Source organism: Pinus tabuliformis, chromosome 1_2 (assembly GCF_031772625.1).
Source record: "Pinus tabuliformis cultivar Carrire ecotype Pingquan chromosome 1_2, CPIR1, whole genome shotgun sequence".
Classification (NCBI taxonomy): Eukaryota; Viridiplantae; Streptophyta; class Pinopsida; order Pinales; family Pinaceae; genus Pinus; species Pinus tabuliformis.
Window position 1 is genome coordinate 590275304 of NC_142298.1, and position 24740 is coordinate 590300043.

At 39.3% G+C, this 24740-nt stretch overlaps 1 protein-coding gene across 6 annotated transcripts in view; it reads right to left on the reverse strand.

The window, feature by feature from the left end:
* LOC149207033 (3-methyl-2-oxobutanoate hydroxymethyltransferase 1, mitochondrial-like) overlaps positions 1 to 22860 on the reverse strand; it is a 79709-nt gene extending 56849 nt beyond the window's left edge. The window contains exons 1-2 of one of the 6 annotated variants that reach the window (XM_089395642.1): positions 22544 to 22860; positions 21240 to 21327 (exon numbers count right to left, since the gene is read on the reverse strand). Coding sequence is in view for 2 of the 6 variants with exons in the window: in XM_089395639.1 (XP_089251765.1) it covers positions 17786 to 17830 (45 nt within the window). In the remaining 4 variants the exon portion in view is untranslated. Of the gene's footprint in view, positions 1 to 17785; positions 17983 to 20409; positions 20518 to 20554; positions 20688 to 20919; positions 21008 to 21239; positions 21328 to 22543 lie in introns of those variants that run through there. The other 5 variants (XM_089395641.1, XM_089395643.1, XM_089395640.1 and 2 more) reach the window with 5 other exon arrangements.
* Between the last annotated feature and the right edge of the window lie 1880 nt (positions 22861 to 24740).

Genomic DNA, 24740 nt, shown 5'->3' on the forward strand with positions numbered 1-24740 from the left:
CTTTGAATTTTTGTTGGTTGCATTATTGTTAGCTGAATATGTACTGGGCCTCTATATTACATTGTTTTTATTAGTCTATTGTCTAGGGAATGTCATGAGCTTATTTCTAGTAGGCAGAAAACTGATTGTTGTTCATTATTAGATCATCCAAAATGTGAAGTTAAGAATGTTTGGTATTGTTGTCTAGAGTCTTGCTATCTGTACATGTTGTTGAATGATGGAATTTTTAGAACGCCTCATGAACCAGCAAAGCAATACCTCCATGGGTTGCAATATAAACCAGAAAACAATATTAACTAGCAGACCTTTCTCAAGAAGGATCCATACCATCCTTCAACAAGAACAACCAAAGGATTTGCAAAAGTCAGAAATAGGTCACAAAATCTTTACACTTGGGACAAGCTTGAAGCACATGAGGATTACATTAAAAACCCTTTCCAAAATAGAAGAACTAGACACACTCCTTTCTGAGATAGACCAGTTAGAGGGAAAAAAGTTGATGTGGGTTTTGAAACCTGCCATGCTAGCTTTAATAGAGCCTGAGTTTTTGGAGTACCCTTGTGAAGGGGTCACACTTCTGGTTGCCTCTTGTCTTAGTAGCATCATGAGGCTGACCACCCCTATAGCTCCTTACAATGATGTCATGAGGAGAGTCTTCAAGCTAATGGTAGAAACCTTGAGAGACTTGGATAGCTCTGAGGGTCCTACATTTGAGAAGAAGGTTCAGTTTTTGGAAATTATGGCCATGACTAGGACTTACGAAATCATGTTTGATCTCGAGTGTGATGATCTTATCTTGCAGATGTTCCAATGCTTCTTCAGCATTAGGAAACATCATCCTGACATAGTCATAGCACACATGCAGTCCATCTTATCATCATGTATGAGAGGTCGTGATGCCATTTGTCGGGAGTTGTAGCCTCGATTGTTGTCTGTTTGGAGGAGAGAGCAGTTGGTCTCACCTGATACTTATGATTTAACCGAAAGGTTGGTTGAGCAAAACATTGGGTTGTTCAGGAGACAGTTGAATAGGGGGAAGTTGCTTACGTTTGAGGGACATGCAGCAAAAATGAGAGGAGGAAGGGACTTTGCTTCGTCTACAAGGGACCTTGGGGACCCGACCACTCCTGCTTAAGTGACACCGAGGAGATGACAGAGGTAGAGCAGGAGGAGATTCCTTCTGACTTTTAGGGTGGGGATTCTTCTTCGAATAAGTCCATGGGTTCATACGAGGATGCCTCTGAGGAGCATGAGTCATGTGGAGTTGTTGACAGTAGGCCAGATTTGTATTCTAGTGTGTATGATGAGCAGTTAGTGGACCCTGTGGGGAACATTCAGGATGAGGAGTCAGCAGTGATGATTCAACATGAGCAGCGTATGGCGGAGCATGAGTCAATTGAGGGGGATGATGTGCACAATATGCATGATGAGCCTCTTGGAGATGCATGATGAGCCTCTTGGAGAGAGCCAGTTGGAGGGTCATATTGAGCCCGTGATGGAGGATGAGCAGCCACCATTGGGGTCAGCCATTGAGGAGGAGCAGACAGATGTACAGACAGCCAACAGGGTGGCAGTATTTACAAACACTTGTCCTTAGGAGGTGTTGGACACTGACAGGACAATTTTGCAGGAGATTGGTGGACTGGAGGAGAGTGGAGTTCCCTATCAGACGAGGGAGATGGCAGTGCATCCATCCTTGGGTTTACCCATTGATGAGGTGCAAACAGATGTAATGGCAGTGAGCAAAGTTGCAGCATCTTCAAGCAGTGGCCCTCTCTAAGAGTACATAAACAGGGCTTGCAGCACAGCTTGCCCACTTTTGCCCATTATAGGGAGAGGGGCAGGATTTCTTGGACAGGTTTTGTTGGTTGACCAGGCAGAGCATCAGGACTTGAGCATGGAACAGTATTATCTTAGCAGACGTATTCCTTCCACGGGTGCCCATATATTAGATTGGCGAGATATCATGAGTTGGTATCCTATTGGTGGTACGATATTCTTAGTCTGGGGCATAGTGGAGCGGGGACCCTTAGATATGATAGATACTACATGCTCCAGTTGGCAGTGGGATACAAATCGATAGCTCTTCATCATTCCACCCGAGCATAAGGAGAATGGGATTGGCATTGGATTGAGTCAAGGGTTAGACTAGAGAGAGTTGATGAGGTGGTATTTTCTTTATGGAGCAGCAGTTATAGTCGAAGATAGAGCACAGTCTAAGCCATGTGACTTGGGATATGATTAGCCATGGTGGCACTGGGATCCAGGAGGATTGGTTGATGACAGGTACAGTCAGAGATCAGTTTGGGATCCGGGCATTGTGTCTTAGTTGCATTGGGCCACCAAAATGGTCCACAGGTTTAGATTGCTTGAGGGAAAGCAATCTTGGGGTCGAAGGATTTGTAATGTTCCTTTCTCTGGTGTTCCTTATGACATCATGGTTAAGATGGGCTTTCAGAGTTGGGGGCAGACAGGTCACAGGTGCAGGTTGGTGTCATCAACAGGCCCAAGGGCTTTTGGATGGGTTTTGAGGAGTTTCTATGAGGTCCGATGGCATTCACTTGGTATATTCCATCATCTGCACAATTTGCCTTTCGTTCTGGCACATTCTGACAACTTTCAAAAAAACAGAGTTATTATTGGGCCTAACTCAATTACGCTTAAGATGGCATTCCGGGAGGAATACTTGGCAAAACACCTTAGTGTAATAGCTCGTTGGAACCAAAACGAGAAGATCTACCTGATGGGATGGTTAGATATGAGTTTCAGTGACCTGGGGAGACATGGTGGCCAATTTACCATTTTCCCGCATTACAAGGAATATTTTAATTAAAATAAAAGAGGGAAAAGTGCTCCATAATTAAAATAATAATAAAATAGGAGGTTCTAGAGGCGTCCATCAGATCTTTAAAAGAGCAGGAGGAGGCCATTGGATGACATCTTGGATTTGATATTTCTTCTTGTATAAGAGGTTGGGGAACCCGGTTCTCTACTTCCTTGGTAGCCCCAAGACGGAAACCCTCGAGTGATTTAGTGAGATTGGGCGAGCACCCATCTCCCCTTGGTGAATTCATCCGGAATTCACAGGAGAGCTTAGCAGTGGTAATTCAATTCATTTTGGAGGGCCAACATAGCAATGCAGCAGATTATCTTGGAGGCCAGCTTTTCATCTCAGCTATTTTGGTTGTATGTGCATGTAACCCCAATTTATATATTGTGAATAAAGTTGAGATTAGTTCTATGGTGTTGAATTTTACATGGCAATCTTCTGTTTATGAATGAAAGTTCTATTTGAAGAAATTTTGAGTTAAAATATCAAGAAAACCCAAAATAATTGCATTTGGAACATTACAAGAAAATTTGTGAGAGCTTGGAAGGAAGACTAAAGGCTACCATGGTTACATTCAACAACCATTAAAGAGTTGAAGAGAAAGGCTCCAAGGCTATCATTGCTTGTTTATTTCCACGTGTTGTAAACTTGCATATTTTCTATGTTCAATATTTGAATGTTCTCTCCTCCTACTCTTTTCCATTCCTCCTCCCTCATTTTATTACAAACCGAAGTTTATTTGAAGCACAAGGGTATGTGGCATATCATTTTGATTATATTTTTATTAGGATGGTGTCATTTGGAAACTAAAATACCAATGGTGAGGATGAATAAGTAGGCAATGACACATACTATGGAAAGGAGGAAGAAATGGAAAGACATAATGAAACTAGTACTGATGATGAACATTGAAAATAAACCAAAGAGAGTTCAACACCCCTATGGAAGCATGTGACAGGGGATGAAGGAGGGAAAGGAGGTAAAACCACTAAACACAACTTACACAAGTTCATATACCCATGTGAGGAAGCTTCTCTATGAGATTATGCCATGTGATGAATAAAAGAGTATAGGAGTCAAAAACCACACTAAAGTGTCAATGAAAAATATTAAAAAAAAAAAAAAAAAAAATGTAGGAGAAGAGGAGGAAGCACAAAACTAATCCAAAAAATCAAAGGTTGAACCTGAGGCCATTGCCTCATAAAGAATGTTCAGTGGTCAATCGCCATCCCCAGGTTGGTGGATTCTCACCCATGCATTCGGGGCATAGAACACTACTAGATTTCTTTAACCAAGGTTGTAGGGATGACGAGGATGCAAAAGTGTTTGGGGTTCTCACCCATGCATTCAAGGTATACAACACTATTAGATTTCTTTAACCAAGGTTGTAGCGATGACGAGGATGCAAAAGTGTTTGGGGTTTGTTACCACTCAAACTAGCAGGGGTCCTAGGAGGGGATCCTAAAAGGGCAACTGCTAGGTCAAGGGCAGCAATGAAGCGATAGCCCACTGTCACCTCAACTAAGGCTCCCTGCTCTTTACGGACTTTCACCAATGGGAGGAGACCCGATATGAACGGAATCACTAGATGAATGAGCCAATGAAAGGATGAGGAGTGATTGCTAAGGCCTATTCACAAGAGAGACTCAATTATATGGTTTGCTTGCTTGAAAAGCAAGGTATAAGGCTCCCTAAAAAGGGCCAAGGGGATTTCGAAGGCTAGGGTTTGAGGATAAGACTTGTAAGGAAGATACCTAGTCCTAGAAATCCTTGTGAAAACTTGGTTTCCAAGTGGTCTTTGTGAAATTAACTTCAATAGGTTGTGGGACCACACGGGACCAAGTGGACCCAAAATTAGGTCAAGGGGATGGAATTGATCAACCAGGGGTGTGCTTGACCTTATTAAGGGGGAGAAGGGGATGAAAGGAGAATTTTTTGGTAATTTTGATGCAATCGTAATGAGTTCACTAGCCAAGTTAAACCAAGGGCAAGAATTGATCTCGGAGCTAGGGCTTGAAATATCTCAAGATCTCACCGTCGAAATTGCTTCAAATTTGGAGGACCTCTAGAAGACACAACAACGCAGTAATGGGCAAGAGATCAAACTTTTTGGATGGATATCGTGAGAAAATTGATGCCATATGTCACCTATGGAGGGTAGGCCTAGAAAGAAAGGGAGAGAAGTGAGGAAAAATATGCTTTTGAGTGATCACCTATGGAGGATTAATGTCTTGTCCTTTGGGAGAGATGGAGTCAAGGAGATTTTAACATTTGGAATGAATTCACTTAGTCAAGTAGGCCTTAGGGACAACTTCACATGGCATTAGGACATGAGAATAGTTGCTTCAAGGTTTTTATACTTCGATTTGTAATATTTGATGACTTATCAAGATAAAATTTTGACACAAAATATCTCTAGGAATATTCACTCATTCATACATGGCGCATGACAAGATGCATCGCTATAAAAAAAGATCAAATTTCCACAATTTTGCATTAGAAAAGCAATAAATTTCAGCCTAGTATAGTGAAAATTCTAGCAACATGCATGTGACAAGAGAAAATAACAAATATAGCATTTAAAGAGTACTTACATGTAAGAAAGAGTATATCCAATCATCAATATATGCCAAATGAAGAAGTATATAGATAATAGAAGAGATGTGCAATCAATGATCGTTGTTGGGATCCATGAAGTAATATCTGTTGTGGCGGAGGCACATGGCTCGCAATGCTCACCCTACAAGTGCCAATGTGACCCTTTGGAGAGCTAGGACCCCGTATAGGGAGACTAATCCCCAAATGAAGACCCACTTGCAATCTTGCATAAGATCCAATGCGTCCCCTTGCCTTCCAATACAACAAGTCATTAGAATACTTAAGTAATAAAGCTTACAAGTCATAGGATCAAGGGGGGCACTTCATGGTGGCATGCCCTTCCATAGTGGGCTTTGGCATGTACAAGTGTCTCCAAGCTCAACAGGGGGTTAGCCAAGGACTCTATTAGGTGGTTTCAACCTCTAAATGGGGTGACATGTCCATTGTACATCTTTTAAGTGGTAGGTGGCAAATGATATAATAATGGAATGAAATGGGGATCATGGGAATCATCCAGACCACATGTCAATGTTCATGGGTAGTTATAATAAAGGAAGCCCACACCTGGGTATGTGAGTATAGTGGGGAGCAAATTGCGGCACATGAGTTACCCCGACCTTTCTTTTTCCACCCTTCTTCATATGTCTTTTGCTTTTTATTGATTTTTTTTCAAAACTTCTCAGGGCTCCAGGGTATGAAAGCGTGATGTGTAATATGTAGCAATGGATACCCCCTTAAGGTGGGGCAGTTCATCACCCACTAAGGGTTGGGACAATCAAGGGTTCCTTAATGATGGAGGGCCTCATCTAGGGCCCATAGGAACCAAGATGATGGCCATGGATAAGGGGTATAGGCTATAGCTCATGTTTGGCTTTTACCCATTCGCTAAATTTGTATGGCCCAGCCATCTTTTGCATTTTGTGGTACATTTCCTTTTGAGAGTGGACAAATTATGCTTTTTCTCTTCTTTTTAGCTGCATCGTTCCGAGCCTGATCCAAGGTGTGGACAAGGGGGCGAGGAGGCTAACCCTATGTGGACCCAATGAACACATGTGGACCCAAATGGGAAAATAGATGAATGGGGCTAAAATGAGTGGAACGGGAGTGATGTAGGTGGTATTGGAAAGCGTGACCATGCAACCAAAATAGGGATTTCCCATGAAGTACCAACCCAAAATCCAAATGGTCAGTAAAGGAGATCCCACAGGACTAAGATACAAGGGTAACCACAAAATCGGGCAATGGACACAAGAATACAAGCCTAACCCACTCTTTCCGTCGAATCCCCCCACCAATTCATGCCCAAAAGTGCCCATGAAAAGTAAACAAAATTACTCAACCAAACCAATGAAAAGTCATACCTTTGGGGTCGGGAGGCCCACCTTCAAACATACATTCATAACAGATGGGCGAGGGACCACATGGTTGTCTCAAGTGGCGGAGAAAATGGCACATCAAGCTATCTGGGGGCTGCAAAGGGTTGCTGGCTACTAGTTGAAGACCATCTATGAGAAAAAAAAAATCTCTTATGCATATTATCCACAGGTGGTGGGTAACATCTGGCTCCAACTAGGACATGAGCTCTCGAAAAAGTGCGCAAAGCCACTCGAACATGAGGTCATGAGAACACTAGCAATCTCTTGGTACCATAAACCTATTACCTGCACATATCAAAGACCAAGTACACGGGGTAGCATGCTTTTGTCGTGTCTTATGATCACCCATGCTTAGTATTAGGCCATATAAATCAACAAGAAAGAAAAATCATTTTCAATGCAAGTTTAATCTAAATGCAACTAATCTATCATGATAATATCCTATGATGTTAGTTCATGCGAAATCAGCATATGCAATGCATCCTCCCTAACATGCATATAGTAAGGTTGATACCAAGTGTAATCATAAATCCAATGCAACCAACATATTATCATATCAATATACATATGCCTGCCAGTATGATTACTCATGAAACAAATCCCGGAGCAAATGCAGACACAATCAGATGGAGGGTGAAGTGGGTGAGAGGAGGGAAAATATGATCTCCATTCAAGGTAAGTCAATCCCGAAGTGTGGGGATTTCCCTCTAACTTTCTAAGTACACAATGGTGGAATGAAGGATCACTCTCAAGAACTCCCTATCACGATCATTGTTTATAATATTATGCTGTGTAGATGCCACAAGGTTGTGATGAGAAGGGAACGAAGGGTGATGGAAATAAGGAGTGCAACAAATAGGTTGCTCAAGGTGATGGTCACATTGGAGAGGGGAGGTTATGGAGTGATCATAATCATGAGGGTGTGTCCAAGGAGATAAAGTATATTCGATGAGGGGTTCTTCCTTGACTCTATACCTAGAAGGGGAAAGGGCTCATGGTCACTTGAGATCATATGAAAAGGGGTGAGGGAATCACTTGGGGAAGGCTCAAGATGACGAACAAGAGAAAAGGGCAAAAGGGAGGGTGAAGTATTGGATTCAACGTCTTTTTTAGCCTCAAAATCACAATCCAAAGGCTCAAGTGATACAGAATCATAAGAGGGATAGGTAGGAGCCTTATCGATATCAGAGATAGGGTCTTCTCTAAAAGGGGAATCAATTACTTCCAACTCACCCTTTTTACGCATGGGCAAATAATAGTCCTTCTCAAGGTTAGCGATGGATATGTCATCATAATTAGTGCTCGAGGGAAAAGGGAGACCAATCTCAACCTCATCCTCCTTGTCAGTGTCATAAATGGGAGCATTATCAAATTGAAGACTAACAATTTCCCATTTCTCCTTTTCAATGTAGAAGCAATCTCCAATGTAATATTCCAAGGGACTAATGGGATTACCTTCCTCAAGGTTCTCAAAAGGAGAATAATAGGGAGTAGCGTCCTTGACAAAGGTAATGTTAGTCTCAACTTTACTCTCCACAAACTCATTATTCCCTACACACATGTTGTCAAAATCATCCTTTTCATTGTTTGGACCCAACGACGACTCTTCTTGCTTATCACTTAGATCATCAAGTTTATCTCCCACCCCTTTAGCGAGACCTTCCTTTAGGGATTTATCATAGGTAATGAAAAGGGGGTTCTTTTCAGGAATTAAAGGGGGACTCGAGACCTCACCTTTGAAGACATATTCCTCCTCAACATTGTCACCAAGATTCCTTTCAAGATTAACTTGTCCCATTGCCTGGCTCATGCACAAAGGGGTTTCTTTGACTTGTTAGCCTGAGAGCTTCCCACTCTTCATGAGGGATGCCACCCCATTTTTCTAAAAAGATACCTTCAAAACTATCATACTCGGTGGCAATTTCATGAGGGAGGCTATCATACCAAACTTTAACTTGACCTTCAAGTGATAAAGCCAATAACCTCATAATCGTGTCATCATTGTTAATCCTTACCGGGGCTAAGGCCCAAAAGAAGTTGTCAATATGGACATTGGGATCTTGATCAGGACTTCCTTTGAACCTAGGCATCCAACTTCTCATCCATGCCTTAATTTCCGAATGCTCTAGAACTTCTTTAGGATCAAGGTTATTATAGGGAGAGGGAGGGAAACCATGTTGCTTGAGATAGTCCATTTTTTCGTGATTTTACACATTAGGATTAAAACGGAGTCGCCAGGGTGAATGTAGATGCCTTAATAGATGCTTGCTTCACCCTACAAGCATTAACTGTGAAGTTCAATGAAGAACTAGGGCTTCATTCTTCCAATGTAGTCACCAATAATGATATGTGAATATGTTGTATGGGGAACAATACACACGTCTTGTCAACCCGGCAATGGCGCCAAAATGTTACCACTCAAACTAGCAAGGGTCCTAGGAGGGGATCCTAAAAGGGCAGTTGATAGGTCAAGGGCAGCGATGGAGCAATAGCCCACTGTCACCTCAGCTAAGGCTCCCTGCTCTTTATGGACTTTCACCGATGGGAGGAAACCAGATGAAGGGAATCACAAGATGAATGAGCCAATGAAAAGATGAGGAGTGATTCCTAAGGCCTATTCATAAGAGAGACTCAACTGTACGGTTTGCTTGCTTGAAAAGCAAGGTATAAGGCTCCCTAGGAAGGGCCAAGAGGATTTCGAGGGCTACGGTTTGACAATAAGACATGTAAGGAAAATACCTAGTCCTAGAAATCCTTGTGAAAACTTGGTTTCCAAGTGGTCTTTGTGAAATTAACTTCAATAGGTTGTGGGACCACACGGGACCAAGTGGACCCAAAATTAGGTCAAGGGGATGGAATTGATCAACCAGGGGTGTGCTTGACCTAATTGAGGGGGAGAAGGGGATCAAAGGAGAAATTTTCAGTAATTTTGATGCAATGATCCCAATGAGGTCACTAGCCAAGGGAAACCAAGGGCAAGAATTGATCTCAAAGCTAGGGCTTGAAATATCTCAAGATCCCACTGTCGGAATTGCTTCAAATTTGGAGGGCCTCTAGAAGACACAACAACGCAGTAGTGGGCAAGAGATCGAACTTTTTGGATGGATGAATCGTGAGAAAATTGATGCCCTAGGTCACCTATGGAGGCTAGGCCTAGAAAGAAAGGGAGAGAGGTGAGGAAAAATATGCTTTTGAGTGATCACCTATGGAGGATTAGTGCCTTGTCCTTTGGGAGAGATGGAGTCAAGGAGATTTTAACATTTGGAATGGATTCACTTAGTCAAGGAGGCCTTAGAAACAACTTCGCATGGCATTAGGGCATGAGAATAGCTGCTTCAAGGTATTTATACTTCGATTTGCAATATTTGATGACTTATCAAGATAAAATTTTGACACAAAATATCTCTAGGAATATTCACTCGTTCATACATGACCCGTGACATGATACAACGTATAAAAGATCAAATTTCCACAATTTCGCATTAGAAAAGCATTAAATTTCAGCCTAGTATAGCGAAAATCCCAACAACATGCATGTGACAAGAGAAAATAACAAATATAGCATTTAAAGAGTACTTACATGTAAGAAAGAGTATATCCAATCATCAATATATGCCAAATGAAGAAGTATATAGATAATAGAAGAGATGTTCCCTATCATGCATCTTTCTAAAAATGAGACCACTTGGGCCTTGGCACTCTATTTTCTTGTAGATATGATCAGAAATGCCAATTATGGTGGGGTGTTTGTGAATGGTGGTGCTTTTGGCAGAAGATTTTAGGCCATTAGTTTTCCAAACTAGAGAATGTGAGCTCATTCATGGCTCTCAACATCTGCATAAACATCTATTGGCAAGACGTATGAAAGTTATGACTTGAGTTTGTTTATCTAATTATCTTAGTCTATTAGAAATGGGGCCTTCGACAGTTTCTACCATTAAAGTTGATCCATGATTTGTTTATGTGTTTTGGAATACAATACAGACTAAGTTGGTTATGTTGTTGCTTCTAGGGATATACCGTTAGGTGTTTCAATGTAACATGTTAGATATTTCTATTTTTGGACTCCCATATCATACAAGTTTGTCATATGCCAAATAGTGTTAACTCTAAATTAGTAAATTCATTTATAAGTATTTCAAAACAATCAAATCACTTAATGTACTTCACCCATAACAAGCGAGTCAGTTAACGTTATTTGATGCCTTTATTGATTAAGTTGCTTGATATACCTCACCCATAATGGACAAAACACTTAACATACCTCATCCTCCTTCGTTGATCGAGTCACTTAATGTACCTCTCACATAAGAATCAAATCACTTAACGTATCTCTGTCTCACACTCACCCTCTTGCACCAAGCTTTGTGTCTAAAGAAACTCACCCTCCTAAAGTTGGATAAGCAATTCATGTGTCACTCCTCTGAGTACTCAACCATAGCGGTCGAGTGCCTCTTATAATACCTCGCCCTCATGTGTCAGCTTCGTGTGTAAATACTAAAGAACCTTCCCCTCCTGCAACAGGCTTCGCAATGGAAATATTGTTCACAATGGAAATGGCATCCTCATAGCTATTAGTTTTTCTAAAAACAACAAAGCTAATGCTTCTCAATCAAGGTTGCACGAAACGGGGAAACGCGAATATATATATATATATATATATATATATATATAGGACATTTAAGAAATATGTGCAATCATAAAGCATATATAATACATTCTAATTTATTACATTATGATAAAACTGTCAATTGTCAATGCATAAACTATAAGTATCTAAATTTGCATCACATTTACTCATGAATAATCACATAATGAAAATAGAAATATCCAAAATCAGCCACGAGAAATTTCTAATTTCTTGTCTCGTGCTTGATTGGGAGTCTCTTCCTACATAGTCGAACGACCTTAATGCTCCTGATTAATACAAGTTTCATACCTTAGTACCCTACATTCTCTTGATTATTGGGAGTCTCCCCTGCATAGAGGGCTTGGTTTTCTTGATTAAATACAAGTTCCATACCCCAGTACATGATAAAATCCAATGGAAACATTGCAATCCCCCCAATCTTGAAATCCTGAAAAACAAATAAGTCTGCTGGATTTTGAGTGAGATCTAAAATTCTACTTTCTCCATATGAAATCCAATGAGGGCGAAACCACTCTCAAACATCCTGAGTCATTTCATGGTAATGTTAAAAATTTAAGTAAAAGGATGAAAATGAAAAATAAATGAGAATATCACTTTTACTTTAAGAATTTAACATTACCATGAACTGCATATCAACACTAGGGCAAAAGTTCACTTTTAAAACTTTAGACAGGCATCTGGAAGCAACTAGAAGTCACTAGGCTAACGTTAATATATTAGAAAACAAATAAAATAAAAAATAAAAACACAAGTAAACGCTGAAACGTGGGTCGTACGGCCCTGAAACGCGTTTCAGGCCGTACTGGCCACGTTTCAGTTTCGTGAAACGTGGCAGTACGGCCTGAAACGCGTTTCAGGGCCGTACCAAACGCGTTTCAGCGTTTCGTACCCGTTTCCCTACGGAAACGCCCTTCTGCCCCACGTTTCCTGCAACATAGTTCTCAATACTACACTCCTATTGGTCTTTGTTTACCTATTGTTTTATGCAGCATATCAGAGAAGAAGAAACGTAAATAGCTAATCAGTAATAAAAATTAGATAGGAATCAATTGATTAGAATACCTCCTTAGACCCCTTGAACATCCTCTCACTTACAAGTTAATTTTGCAAGGACTAGTGTGAAACACCAATGATAAGCAACAGAAACAGTTTTTGGTTCCTTAACAACTAGAACAATTAGCGATAAATAAGAAATTTGTCAATGGTTTTCAAACTCCAAAGGCCATCGGCTTGATAGAAACACAACATTAAAGACTATTCATTCGCTTTCTAACCATGAACAACCAGGTCGGCTAAAATTTTGCTAAAAGCACTGAACAATAGATTTTTTTGTTTTTGTTTTTTAAAAACATGTTGGATCGGTAACTCATTGGAATAATATGAGCCTTGTCCAAGATCAAACCTTCTGGCTGCAATTATAACACCAAGAGTATCCAACAGCCCGCAAGCCAGATATAACAATTACTTATGACTTAACAAGAGTCCAGACCTCCAAACCCCACCAGAGTCAACTCTATCCAAGAGGTGCCTACTATCACAACGGCTAACATGTCCCTCTATGAAAATTAAAACCAGGTAGAGAGGATAACAAACAGTTTTCCCAAGCTGAGGTTTAGCTCAATTGGTTGAGCCCCTGTCATTAAAAGCACCTTTGCTATTGAGAGGTCACAGGTTCAATTCTCCTGACACTCTCAGGGTCAAGCTCCGTGGTTGAGCCAGCAAGAAGTGATCCCTTCGGGTGGATCTACCTGGTACACATATTTCGTGGATGTAGCGGTCACCGATCTCTGGGGTCCATGTTCAATTCTCTTGACACTCTCAATGTCATGCTCCATGGTTGAGCCAGAAAGAAGTGATCCCTTCAGGGCGGATCTGCCTAGTACAAATATTCCGTGGATGTAGCGATCACCGATCTCTGGTGTCCATGAACAAACAAACAAACAAACAAAATCTGTTTTCCCAAGCACTAAGGCTAAACCCACCAGACAAATGAGCACAAACCTGAGGCTAAACCCACCAGACCAATGAGCACAAACCTAATTCAAGCAGTAAGCTCTTCCTCTGCAAAGATGATTTTTGGAATACCAGACATCTTTTTGCATTATTGGAGTAATGATTTCCTCCAAAGACATGGCCAGAAATATTTGCTCAAATGATGTTAAATTCCAAGAACTAAACAAGAGCCACAGCAGTGGCGGCAGTCCCTGCCGAGAAAGGAAGATCGAATAGGTCCTTGTGCATTTGGATCGGTTACTGACCAGCCCAAGAGCATGAACATTGGTACCGTTGTTGGCTAGTGCGTATGGACATTAGTATCGTGGGCCCAGGGGGTCCAAATTGACCTGCCTGCCTGGGTCGAGCAGGTCCCCTCATGGACAAATACTTAAGAGCTTTCTTTTGTAATATATGTTGCCAGAAATGTAAAAACTGCTCAAATAGTAGGCAGTCATTTTGGATCATTGATATTGCATCAAATATTACTGTCAACTGTCAAAGATAATGTAAACTGCAGTCATGCAACACAGACAGGACTCTCCCAGAATAGACTCACCATCAGTTTTAACTAGCTTTACACCTGCTGACTTGATCCTGTGCCATTAAGAATGATTCCTATCATAGATAGATCATGCCAAATAGTTCAGAGCTATTAAGGCCTTCGATTATTTATGTTACATGGAGCAGCTTTTGGCATATTCTGTCCACTGTTAAAAGCACCCCTTAGCAAAGTAGCTTCAGAAAAAGACAGTTGTAAGTTACTATAAGCAGCATTTCCATAAAATAAACATATAAGAATCGATCACACTTACGAGGAGAAAGAAATGGCATACATATATCAGAACAAAGGACCAGAATATCATCTGAAAAGTCTATGAAGACTGAAGGATGTGACCCCTGACCCTATGGAACATATCACCCTAGGTGTGAAAGAAGTCAGTGCCTTCATAATGGGCAATTAAATCAATCAGGAATGAGCACATATAGAAAGAGCGGTAGTCGCTGCCAAGCAAATAAAGAGCTGGATAATTTCACATAAACTGCTCTCTCATCTGACCTTGTTCTAGTTTTAAGCAGTCATGTTCTTACAAACAAGAAGGAAAAGAATATTAATAATTAGTTATTGGCTGATGCATAAGAGATAAAGCATATCAGTTTTTGGGGGATGAGTATGCCTCTGTAAAATTTGTCAGAGTCATACAATATGTTGATGAAAACCTGAAAATTAGAGGAGCTATAAGTTTGTCCTCTGAATGACAGGTGCGAAGAGAAAAGATCAGCGAACGTATGAAGCTTTTGCAAGATCTTGTTCCTGGATGTAATATGGTAGTCAAGGCTGGAGCTCTTTTATTTTTTAGGTCATGTCTTCTGCTTGGCAGAATTCCACTGGTTTTGTGTTTGACATGTTGAACTAAAGAACGGGCTATTTTGTATGTAGATAACTGGTAAAGCAGTGATGCTCGATGAGATAATTAACTATGTACAATCACTTCAGCGCCAAGTTGATAACTAAGTATGTACAATCACTTCAGCGCCAAGTAAGGTCTTGAAACGTTCCATAAAAGATTAATTTTATAGACTATTTGCTATATTATGATCATAACTCACTTGCAATCATTTTCCACAGTTTCTATCTATGAAGCTTGAAGTTGTTAATCCCAGATTGGATTTTAACAGGAGCCCATTTTACATTTGGCATATATCATGACAACCAGGCCAAAATATAGCAACAGGTCTCCTATCAATGGCCCGTACATGACAAGCTATAGTTGAAGCTGACCTTTGTATTTTATAGGCCCACTGGGATTATCTAAATTGAATGAAATTGTGAGTTGGGCTGGCCAACATAATTTTTAGAGCTATACAGATATTTCCTCACACCTATTAAAGTTGCACCAATCTCTAATGTTAAATGTTAAACAATGGCCACATATGCAAACCACTCAACAGTATGAAGTTCTTACAACTGTGTTAGGCACTCCCCACAACCTGTCTATGAAGTTCTTATATATGCACTAAGGCACTTATATAGAATACATTTCAACTTGTTTATGGATCATCATATTGATCTTTGTACATTCTGGACTTGCAATAGTTATGCAATGCAGGCTCTTTTGGCCCTGCAAATCCATGAGACTCATAACATGTGGCCTAACAGACTCCAGAGCTCATGTTAGACAGGCTCAAAGTTTTTATAAATGGAATCAAATACACACACTGCCATTTCACATTTGCGTTTGTTTATGTATCATTGGGATGGGTTTTGTGTTTCATGGGTCCATAGGGGTTATTGAAGGTTGGATAAATCGTGGGTTCAACTGGAGTCTGGACAACATAATTTTAATTTTTTAGAAGTATGAAACTTATTGTGAATATATGTTACTATTAGTCTTAAGATGACAACAAACATAGTTGTCTACTAGTGCTGCAACTGAACCGAAAAAATGGAATTGCATATATACATATGAATGGCCCCACTCATACAATTAATAACGTACTTGTATAATTTGTAGGATCTCCTTTAGATTAGTAAGGACAATCCATTGAAAACGAAGAACAATAAAAGGAGTTTTTGCTGAAATAAAATGTGCGCTTTCAACTTATCCTAAATTGACTCTTACAAATCAATAGCATTCAATAAAACCTGTAAAAGGTAAAGATTCAACCATTTAAGTTTCAAAGATGAGCCTGCTGGTACAAACACAAACATTTACAATAAAAGTTGTCATGAATAAAAGTTGGAAAAATACCATCAATTGAGAAGGAAAAACAAGAAAAGGACCAGGTGGTTAAAACACAAACATTTACGTCAATCGCATGTCAGCATGTCAGTTTGGTAAGTGCGCATGTCAGTTTGGCAAGTGCTCAATCTTGGGGTAGAATAATCCTAAATTTCATGGAGTTCAATTGTCTGATTAGAAGGTTCTTTATGTAACTGTCATATCCCCTTGAGCATTATTTTATTTAGGGAAACTATTCATATTCTTGAACAACCTTTGTTTCAAAGTTCATCCCTGGTACCATGTAAAATTGAACCTGTACCATTTTATAGAATGTGGCAATGCTCAAATAAAAAGGAAAAGGATGATTTGAATTCTTATGCAAAAAAAGGAATCCACACTAGGAAGCCCGAAATTAATTCAAAACAAGAGCACATATAGAGACAGCTAGCCTTGTTTTTTCAGACTTTGCAAACCACAAGATCAACTCAAATGCGTTCGTGGAGTCTGCGACATCTCTGCATTACAAACAGAGAGAAGATAGAAGGTCTCCAAAAATCATGTGTATTTCGAGGAGCCATTATCAAAAAGAAAAGAGAGAAAAAATAGAGCTTGCACCTGAAAGAATCTCAAGAAGTGAACTATATACTCAATGCTTGCAAATTTGAGGGAGGTTGGGGACCAGAGGCTGCTGTAGAGAGAAAGGTCTCAGGCTGGAGGAAATAACGGCTCTCAACGGGAAGGCTCTCCGCACAAAGGCAAAAGAGCCTAGAGGGCTTAGAGTCCGCGGCAAAGGGAACAAGGAGCCAAGATAAAGGAGAGGAAGACCCAGCTTATTGACCAATGAGGTGGTTGAATAGAAGAGGTTTGATAGGTTAATCGAATCTGAATCCCTCCAAGTAAGGGATCCAGGGAAGACTGTGGGAAGGAAAACATATACAATCTAGTGGCCTACAAGGCATGTCCAGATTTAACAAAAAAAGTTATCAAAAATGTCAAGTCGCCTGTCTACTTGCCCGTACATGCAGAAATAATGCAGCCTACGAAGAGACTAAAAGAAATTGAAGAAAATCTAGACAACTTCAAGCTCCACTTTCAGACAATTGTTCCGAATGTTTTTATGTAATTGAGGTTGTTAAAAGATGCAGTTACACAGGTGGTGGTGGAAGATATTCACACTATGGATTCTGGAGGAACCAGTGAATGAGAAGAAAACGATATAAATAATGAGGAAGGCAGAAACTACAAAGTTGCATACTCATGCAGATAATATATCAAACATAGATAAATAGGAATACCAAGGTTGCATCTCTGCCCTTTGATGATGATTATAGAGATGATGAGTATAGAAACTGAATTGCACCAGATGAAAATTCTCAGAACATTCAGAAATGAGATGGACAGGCTATCAGAGCATCTCGGATGGAACTGTTTGTTCAATTAACTGCATACAGCATTAACCACCAGAATGCAGAAACACACATACATCTCCCAATGATTTGCAATTTGTGATGCTTAAGAGTAGACATGCTTTGTGCGTTACAAGTACAACTACAGCAGAAAAAGGATTTATGATATATAATGCCTTTAAACAGGTACCAGAGATCCATCATACCAGTAATCGTACATTGCAGATTGTTGTTGTCAGAAATAGAAACATGACCCCTCTCTTTCTAGAAAGCTCTCTCTTTCAAGCTGGAACTCCCATGAGGACAAGGAGTTATACATCTGAAGACTTAGCATACATAGGAGGAGTTATCAGTTCCATTTCTGATCCATTTCTGTTTCGTTTCGTTCGACATGCTAAGTTGAAGAGCCTCTCCACGGTGGAATGAATGAGGTTGAGGGTGAGGAGGGCAGGGTTTTAAGATGACCCATGGTAAGTTCAGAGAATGGAATGATGATGAGACACCTGCCCCTCATGGTAGGTCCCACATGGCCTTGTGTGTCTAAATATTATTTTTTTATGTCAACAATGGTTACTTGCGAATAAAAGGATGGTCAGTTATAATATATAAAGTTTGCATCGACTACACCTGCCTCAACACGGAAGCAAAGGACATGAGAAAAGAGTTGGGCAACTCAAGCCTCTAGTTGCTCACCTAGGAGGTCAGTGAGCCTTGGAGGTCAGTGAGCCTTGGTTTGCCATTCGATGGCAAGATATTTTATAATTTATTCAGCAACTTGAGTGACCTTTGAGCTTCCAGAGAAAAGAGTTGGGCAACTCAAGTCTCTAGTTGCTCACCTAGGAGGTCAGTGAGTCTTGGTTTGCCATTCGATGGCAAGATATTTTATAATTTATTCAGCAACTGGAGTGACCTTTGAGCTTCCAACAACCTAGGAAATGAACCACTCGGGTTTTAAAACGCACACTGCTACCATTTTTCCCAATTTATGTATTATCTATTTGCGAATATCGTTCTCGTCATCTCTGCGAATGTCTCATTTTTTTTTATTGTGTTTTTCAAACTGGCCCATTGCCAGAATCATGGTACCCGAAGAATTTACCATTGATTCAGACATTGTGTAGACCTTTGAGGTCTGAAGAACACCACAGAGTTCAAAGAAATTAATTTGCCAAGTCGTGGGGTGCCTAAGCCGCGTTTTGAGGGTTTAATAGCAGCTTGCAAATAGTAGTACAGAACCTGAAGTAAGAAACGGTAAACCCCTTTTCTGGTGCATTTTCAGCCATGGAGGAAAAATGCTAAGTTTCTAAAGCCTAGGGTTACTCCTTTACCATTAACTATCGATTTAGCTTGTATCTGAATGCTGAAGGCTTGGTGAGCAGCGAAGAAAACATGATAGGATTGAGGAGAATGTGTTCTGCATTTATGCGAAATATCAGAATGAGAAGAATAATGCTCAAATGCTTAACTATTTGAATTTTCAGCCCATGGATTGTTTGAGCATGGCGAGTTTGATTTCATGACTGCATTGGTTGCTGGGAAATTGCTTCCTTTCTTACATTAATAGTTTGAATACAGATGGGCATGTGGGGAGTGCATGCAACTCACGTGTTTAAGCACACTTAGCTAGGGCTTCACACTTTCAAATCCCTAACAAAATGCCTCGGAAAAATATTTTTTTGCAAATTGGAACTTGCTCGGAGTCAGGTAATTTCTTTATTACCAGTCATGTTTTAATAGATGTGGCAGACAAGTTATTCTGTTCAAATGCAAAGGTTGCAGCAAAACTTGGCTTTGAAAATGTTATGTTTTTTCTCTTACCCCACAACTATTGCCACTAAGGTATTGAGGATGCTTCTTCTCTTGCCCCATAACCTTTGCTACCGAAGTATGTATTCTGTAATCATAATGATTATTCATAATTATGGTTTATGCTTCAGACTAGTTGAGTGTCGTTATGTATTGTTCGGTGGTATTTGTTTGAATTGAATTAGGACCTTGGACTGTTGGGCTGTTAGTCTACTTATGGGTTATTTATTTTCTATTCATTTTCAACAGCCAGTCACCCATTTTATGTATAGTTTTATTCGTTCCTACCATCTCCTATAGTGAGGAAATAGAAATAGAGGCTCTCGCTGTCTCCTCCTGAAAGTACAAAACTCCGCCGAGTTTTGCAGACTTTAGGAAACCCTATCATGAAAGATTCAAAAGTTTTCTGTTTCTAAAAATGCAGATTTCGAATTTTTAGATTGACATAGATGTAGCAATAGAAATGCAGATTTACATAGAGGTAGTAATTGCAATCAAGAAGCCCAGATAGAAACGGACAATCCATACATGCTCTTCAAGGTACACAATTTATGGATTTATGGATCTGTAATTTGATGAATGTTGGATTAAATGTATATTTAAGGCAGTTTAAAATAATTCCTTCTGCAAAATTGACAGGACTAGTGGTCCAATCTCTTTGATGAATGTTGGATTAAATGTATATTTAAAATAATTCCTTCTGCAAAATTGACAGGACTAGTGGTCCAATCTCCATGAGTGCGCGCGCCTGTGGTACAGCATTGAAGCAGAAAGAAAGGTTTAAAACCATAGTGAAAGAGAGCCCCCTGTTAGAGCCGAGAGCCAAACCCCGTAGGTATGAGGGTAGCTCTTCCCAAAAGAAGTCGAGAATATATGCTAGGTGAGATCTCAATAGGAGAAAAACTTTCTAATCTACTGGCAAGGTGAGGTAACAGATGCCGAGGTGGGAGAAAGGTCATCCCGTAGTAAGGAATAGAGCAGATTCAAGGCTAAGTCGTTACTATGGATGAGATGAAATCTGTACCTGTGGCAGCAATGATATCTCGTATAGATAGATAGACTGCTCCTCCTATTGATGAAATACCTATCTTTTCTTTAATTCTTAAGATTATGAGAACAAACAATTCTTTGTAGTATGGTTCCCTAAGGGGCTCAGGGACATTACTCACCAGAAACATTACTCGCCAAGAAACGGTCGTGGCAAGTTTAGGACAGCTGTTGCAGGTGGATAAAAGCGATGGCAGGTGTTGCAGGTGGATAAAAGCGATGGCAGGTGTTGCAGGCGGCCAAAAGCAGTGGCAGCTGTAGATGCAGAAAGCAGAAAAGCGGTGGACTTTGAATTTGAGAAATGTAAAAGTATTATCACACCACAAACATTAAATGTATGTTTCCCGAGTAATGCTAACTCCAGATTAACATTAATTCAACATTCAATGAAATTCAAAACTTATATCCTAAGTTTGAATGAAAGCCATGAAAGTTACACATCCTAGCCAGCAATAAGTTTTGATGGAATGTTTTTAACATTACTCGCCTGGCAACGGTCCTGGCAAGTTTAGGACAGCTGTTGCAGGTGGACAAAAGCAATGGCAGGTGTTGCAGGCGGCCAAAAGCAGTGGCAGCTGTAGATGCAGAAAGCAGAAAAGCGGTGGACTTTGAATTTGAGAAATGTAAAAGTATTATCACACCACAAACATTAAATGTATGTTTTCCGAGTAATGCTAACTCCAAATTAACATTATTTCAACATTCAATGAAATTCAAAACTTATATCCAATGTTTGAATGAAAGCCATGAAAATTATACATCCTAGCCAGCAATAAGTTTTGATGGAATGTTTTTAACATTACTCGCCTGGCAACGGTCCTGGCAAGGTTAGGACAGCTGTTGCAGGTGGACAAAAGCGATGACAGGTGTTGCAGGCGGCCAAAAGCAGTGGCAGCTGTAGATGCAGAAAGCAGAAAAGCGGTGGACTTTGAATTTGAGAAATGTAAAAGCATTATCACACCACAAACATTAAATGTATGTTTTCCGAGTAATGCTAATTCCAAATTAACATTATTTCAACATTCAATTAAATTCAAAACTTATAGCCTAGGTTTGAATGAAAGCCATGAAAATTATACATCCTAGCCAGCAATATAAGTTTTGATGGAATGTTTTTATTAAAACACGGTTAAAACAGTGAATACATTGGTTGGTCAATGGAAATAGTCCCTGCCCTGCTTTCGGCAGGGACTAATAAAAAGGAAAAAGTCATTTAGATTGATCTAATTATACCATAATGCTCTGCCAGAATTCAGAATATTTTCAAAAAAACTCTCTGAAAGTTTGACAAAAAGTGCCTCTGTCCTCTGAAATGCAAACGTGTCCTCTGAAATGCAAACGTGTACTTTGAGGCTTGGATTTGATTTTAGACCAAAATCTCGTTGCACGAATGACGAGAAAAATGGCTTTTTCAAAAAAATTTAGAAGAAAATGCGAAATATATTCATATAAGAAGATTACATTGTGCAAATGCAAGAAGCATATGCAGAAACATGACGAGAAAAATGGCTTTTTCAAATTTTTTTCAGAAGAAAAAGCGAAATATATTCATATAAGAAGATTACATTGTGCAAATGCAAGAAGCATATGCAGAAACATTCATCTATGGAGATTACATAATGCAAATGCATGAAACATATGCAGAAACGTGGACCGAGCCACAAGCAAATCTGCTAAAACAGTTCCTAAATAAAGCCCCGAAAGGCCAATATTGTCCCAGACAAGACAATCCATCTATAAGATGCAAAAGAGGCACCAAAAAACCAAGTAGATAAGCATCTGAAGAATGAGGAGCAAGATCTGTCCGCCCAAAATGGAGAGAGAGATACGAAATGAGGAAGAGAATCGAATCACATTCGTATTTTAATTTTTACTAATTTCAATGCATGCAAGAAGAAGTTCTGATATTCTTACTAAACAGTTGTACCCAATCAATCCATGATCATTGCAGGAAAAAGAAAGGGCGATGGAAAGAAAATGTCAGACGACAGGGCCAAATACGCACGTCATGGAATTCGTACAATCAATCCCTGATCACTGCAGGTAATAAAAAATAAAAAATGAAAGTGACAGAAAGAAAACCAGGGAATTGGTTTTGAGAAGCATCATACCGAGTCTGCGCTAGAGATCGTCGTAGGAATCCGAACTAAATCACAAAAGAAAAGCTGCTCGCCCCAACCCCTAAATCTCCCATCAATAACAACTTAAACACGTAGTCGAAGTGGAGAAATTCCATTGACTGGTTGAGGAAGCCATGACATTGAAGACTTTCACTCAAATTCCAACCACTGTAGCCACGCACAGCGCCACGCCTCCTTGGAAGCTTGTTCTCTTGTGGGGCGAGGGGGCAGAAATGCTCTTTGATGTGGATTGGCTTTTCTAGGTCATCCCTTTGGGGCCGCCGGCTTAGTGCAGACGTTGCCATATTTGACACGGCGCCAATACCATTCATATTTAAAAAAACTAAAGTATTTGCCTTTTATAAAGTTTTCTGCCTTTGACTTGAGACCTACCATTTGACTTACTGATCAAATTCAACAGGTAAATCAAAAATTTTAGTCCATTTGTACACGTCATCTCTTTTTCACAGTCCTCTTTCAGTAATTTCACGAAAAGGCATGATGTGATGCTTTCGGATTTTATGCTTTCAATTCATCATTGAGTCATTTTCAACTGATTCCTATGTATTTTATATTTTTGCGTCATCATCATATCATCTTGCGATGTGGATTTTAAAATTATAATTTTAATCATGTTGGTTGGAAATATATTTGGTTATGATGGTGAATTACATTCCATCTTTCTAAAAGCGTTCGTTAAAAATTTCTATTATGTGATTTTTACGAAAAGTTTTGCTTAATTATAATATCTATAATTTTAAATAATGATTGATATTTTGAATTATTTAAATACTCAAAATTCAATTAATAAATAATATATAGTTTTATATTTTTTATCTTTATCAAACAGTGTAATATTAAACAAAATATCAATTTTGAGAGTTAGCTCAATTTAGTTGAGCTTTAGTTTTAAACAAAATATTAATTTCGAGGGTTAGCTCAATTGGTTGAGTGCTAGTTGTTAAAGCTTGTTACTGATAGGTCACGAGTTATATTATCTCAATACTTTTGGGGTTAGGCTCCTTGGTTGAGCGGGTAGGAAGTGATCCCTTCGGGTGGATCTGCTTGGTACAAATATTTTGTAGATGTAGCCATCGCCAATCTCTGAAATTTGTAAACCACATAGAAGAAAGAAATATTAAACAAAACCTTAGTTCAAATAAATTCATTATCAAATCACTATAATTGTAGTTTGTATTTCTTATGTGTGTGTAATTTAGGAAGCCAATTCTGGTATCTCTTTAAGATTTGAATAGAACATTGATTGATACATAATATATATTTTTATTTTCATAGAAATTTTGATGTAAGGTTGAATAATGGTTATAGTCATAAATGTAATTTTTAGAAATTTCAAGGGATACTTAATGTACATGTCTGTAGCAAAAGTTATCGCTTTGATGGTGCAAGATGTTATTCATAGGTACCAAATTACGGATTGCTTACTTGGATACTAAATGTACATTGAAGTAAGATTACATGCACATAATGTACATTTAATAAGCACATCGAACATAACTGCTAAGAAGTATTATTATGATAAGTTACACAATAACTCCTACATTTAGGGGACTATTTTATAACCCAATCAATATAATAATGACGCTATCAACATCATATATGCATATTCTCATGAATTTCTCATATAGTCCCACTACCATCCTAACATGTTTTTTACATTATATGTGTTGCCTTATATACCACATTAAGGTCATAGTAAAGACCTTAGTTGTTTCACATAAATACTTGTATTTGTCAAACCTCTACTATGATAGAGATTATTACATCAAAGATCGTGTCATCGATATAAATGTCAATCTAGACAATTGAAAATAGGCTTTTTTGCACTTCCCATCATTTTGTGATAACTTTGGGAATACATCTGGCATGGACTTTCCAGAAGCCAAGTGGCCACGCATTATACTCATATTTTTATCATGGTTAGTGATGGTAATCATGGTCCCTTGCCATAAAAAATACTTAGCTAAATATACCACAAAGTTTTTATTTGTGCATATTTACTTTGGTTTGCATGTATCCATTATTGATGACAAAGACCTCAATTTTATCTTACATTGTCCTACAAACATATTAGAGTTTACAAAGATCAATATGTTTACACTTTCCATTAGCAATTCACGGACAAACTGAGGTGACAAACCACATACTTGTCCATTTTATTTTAATG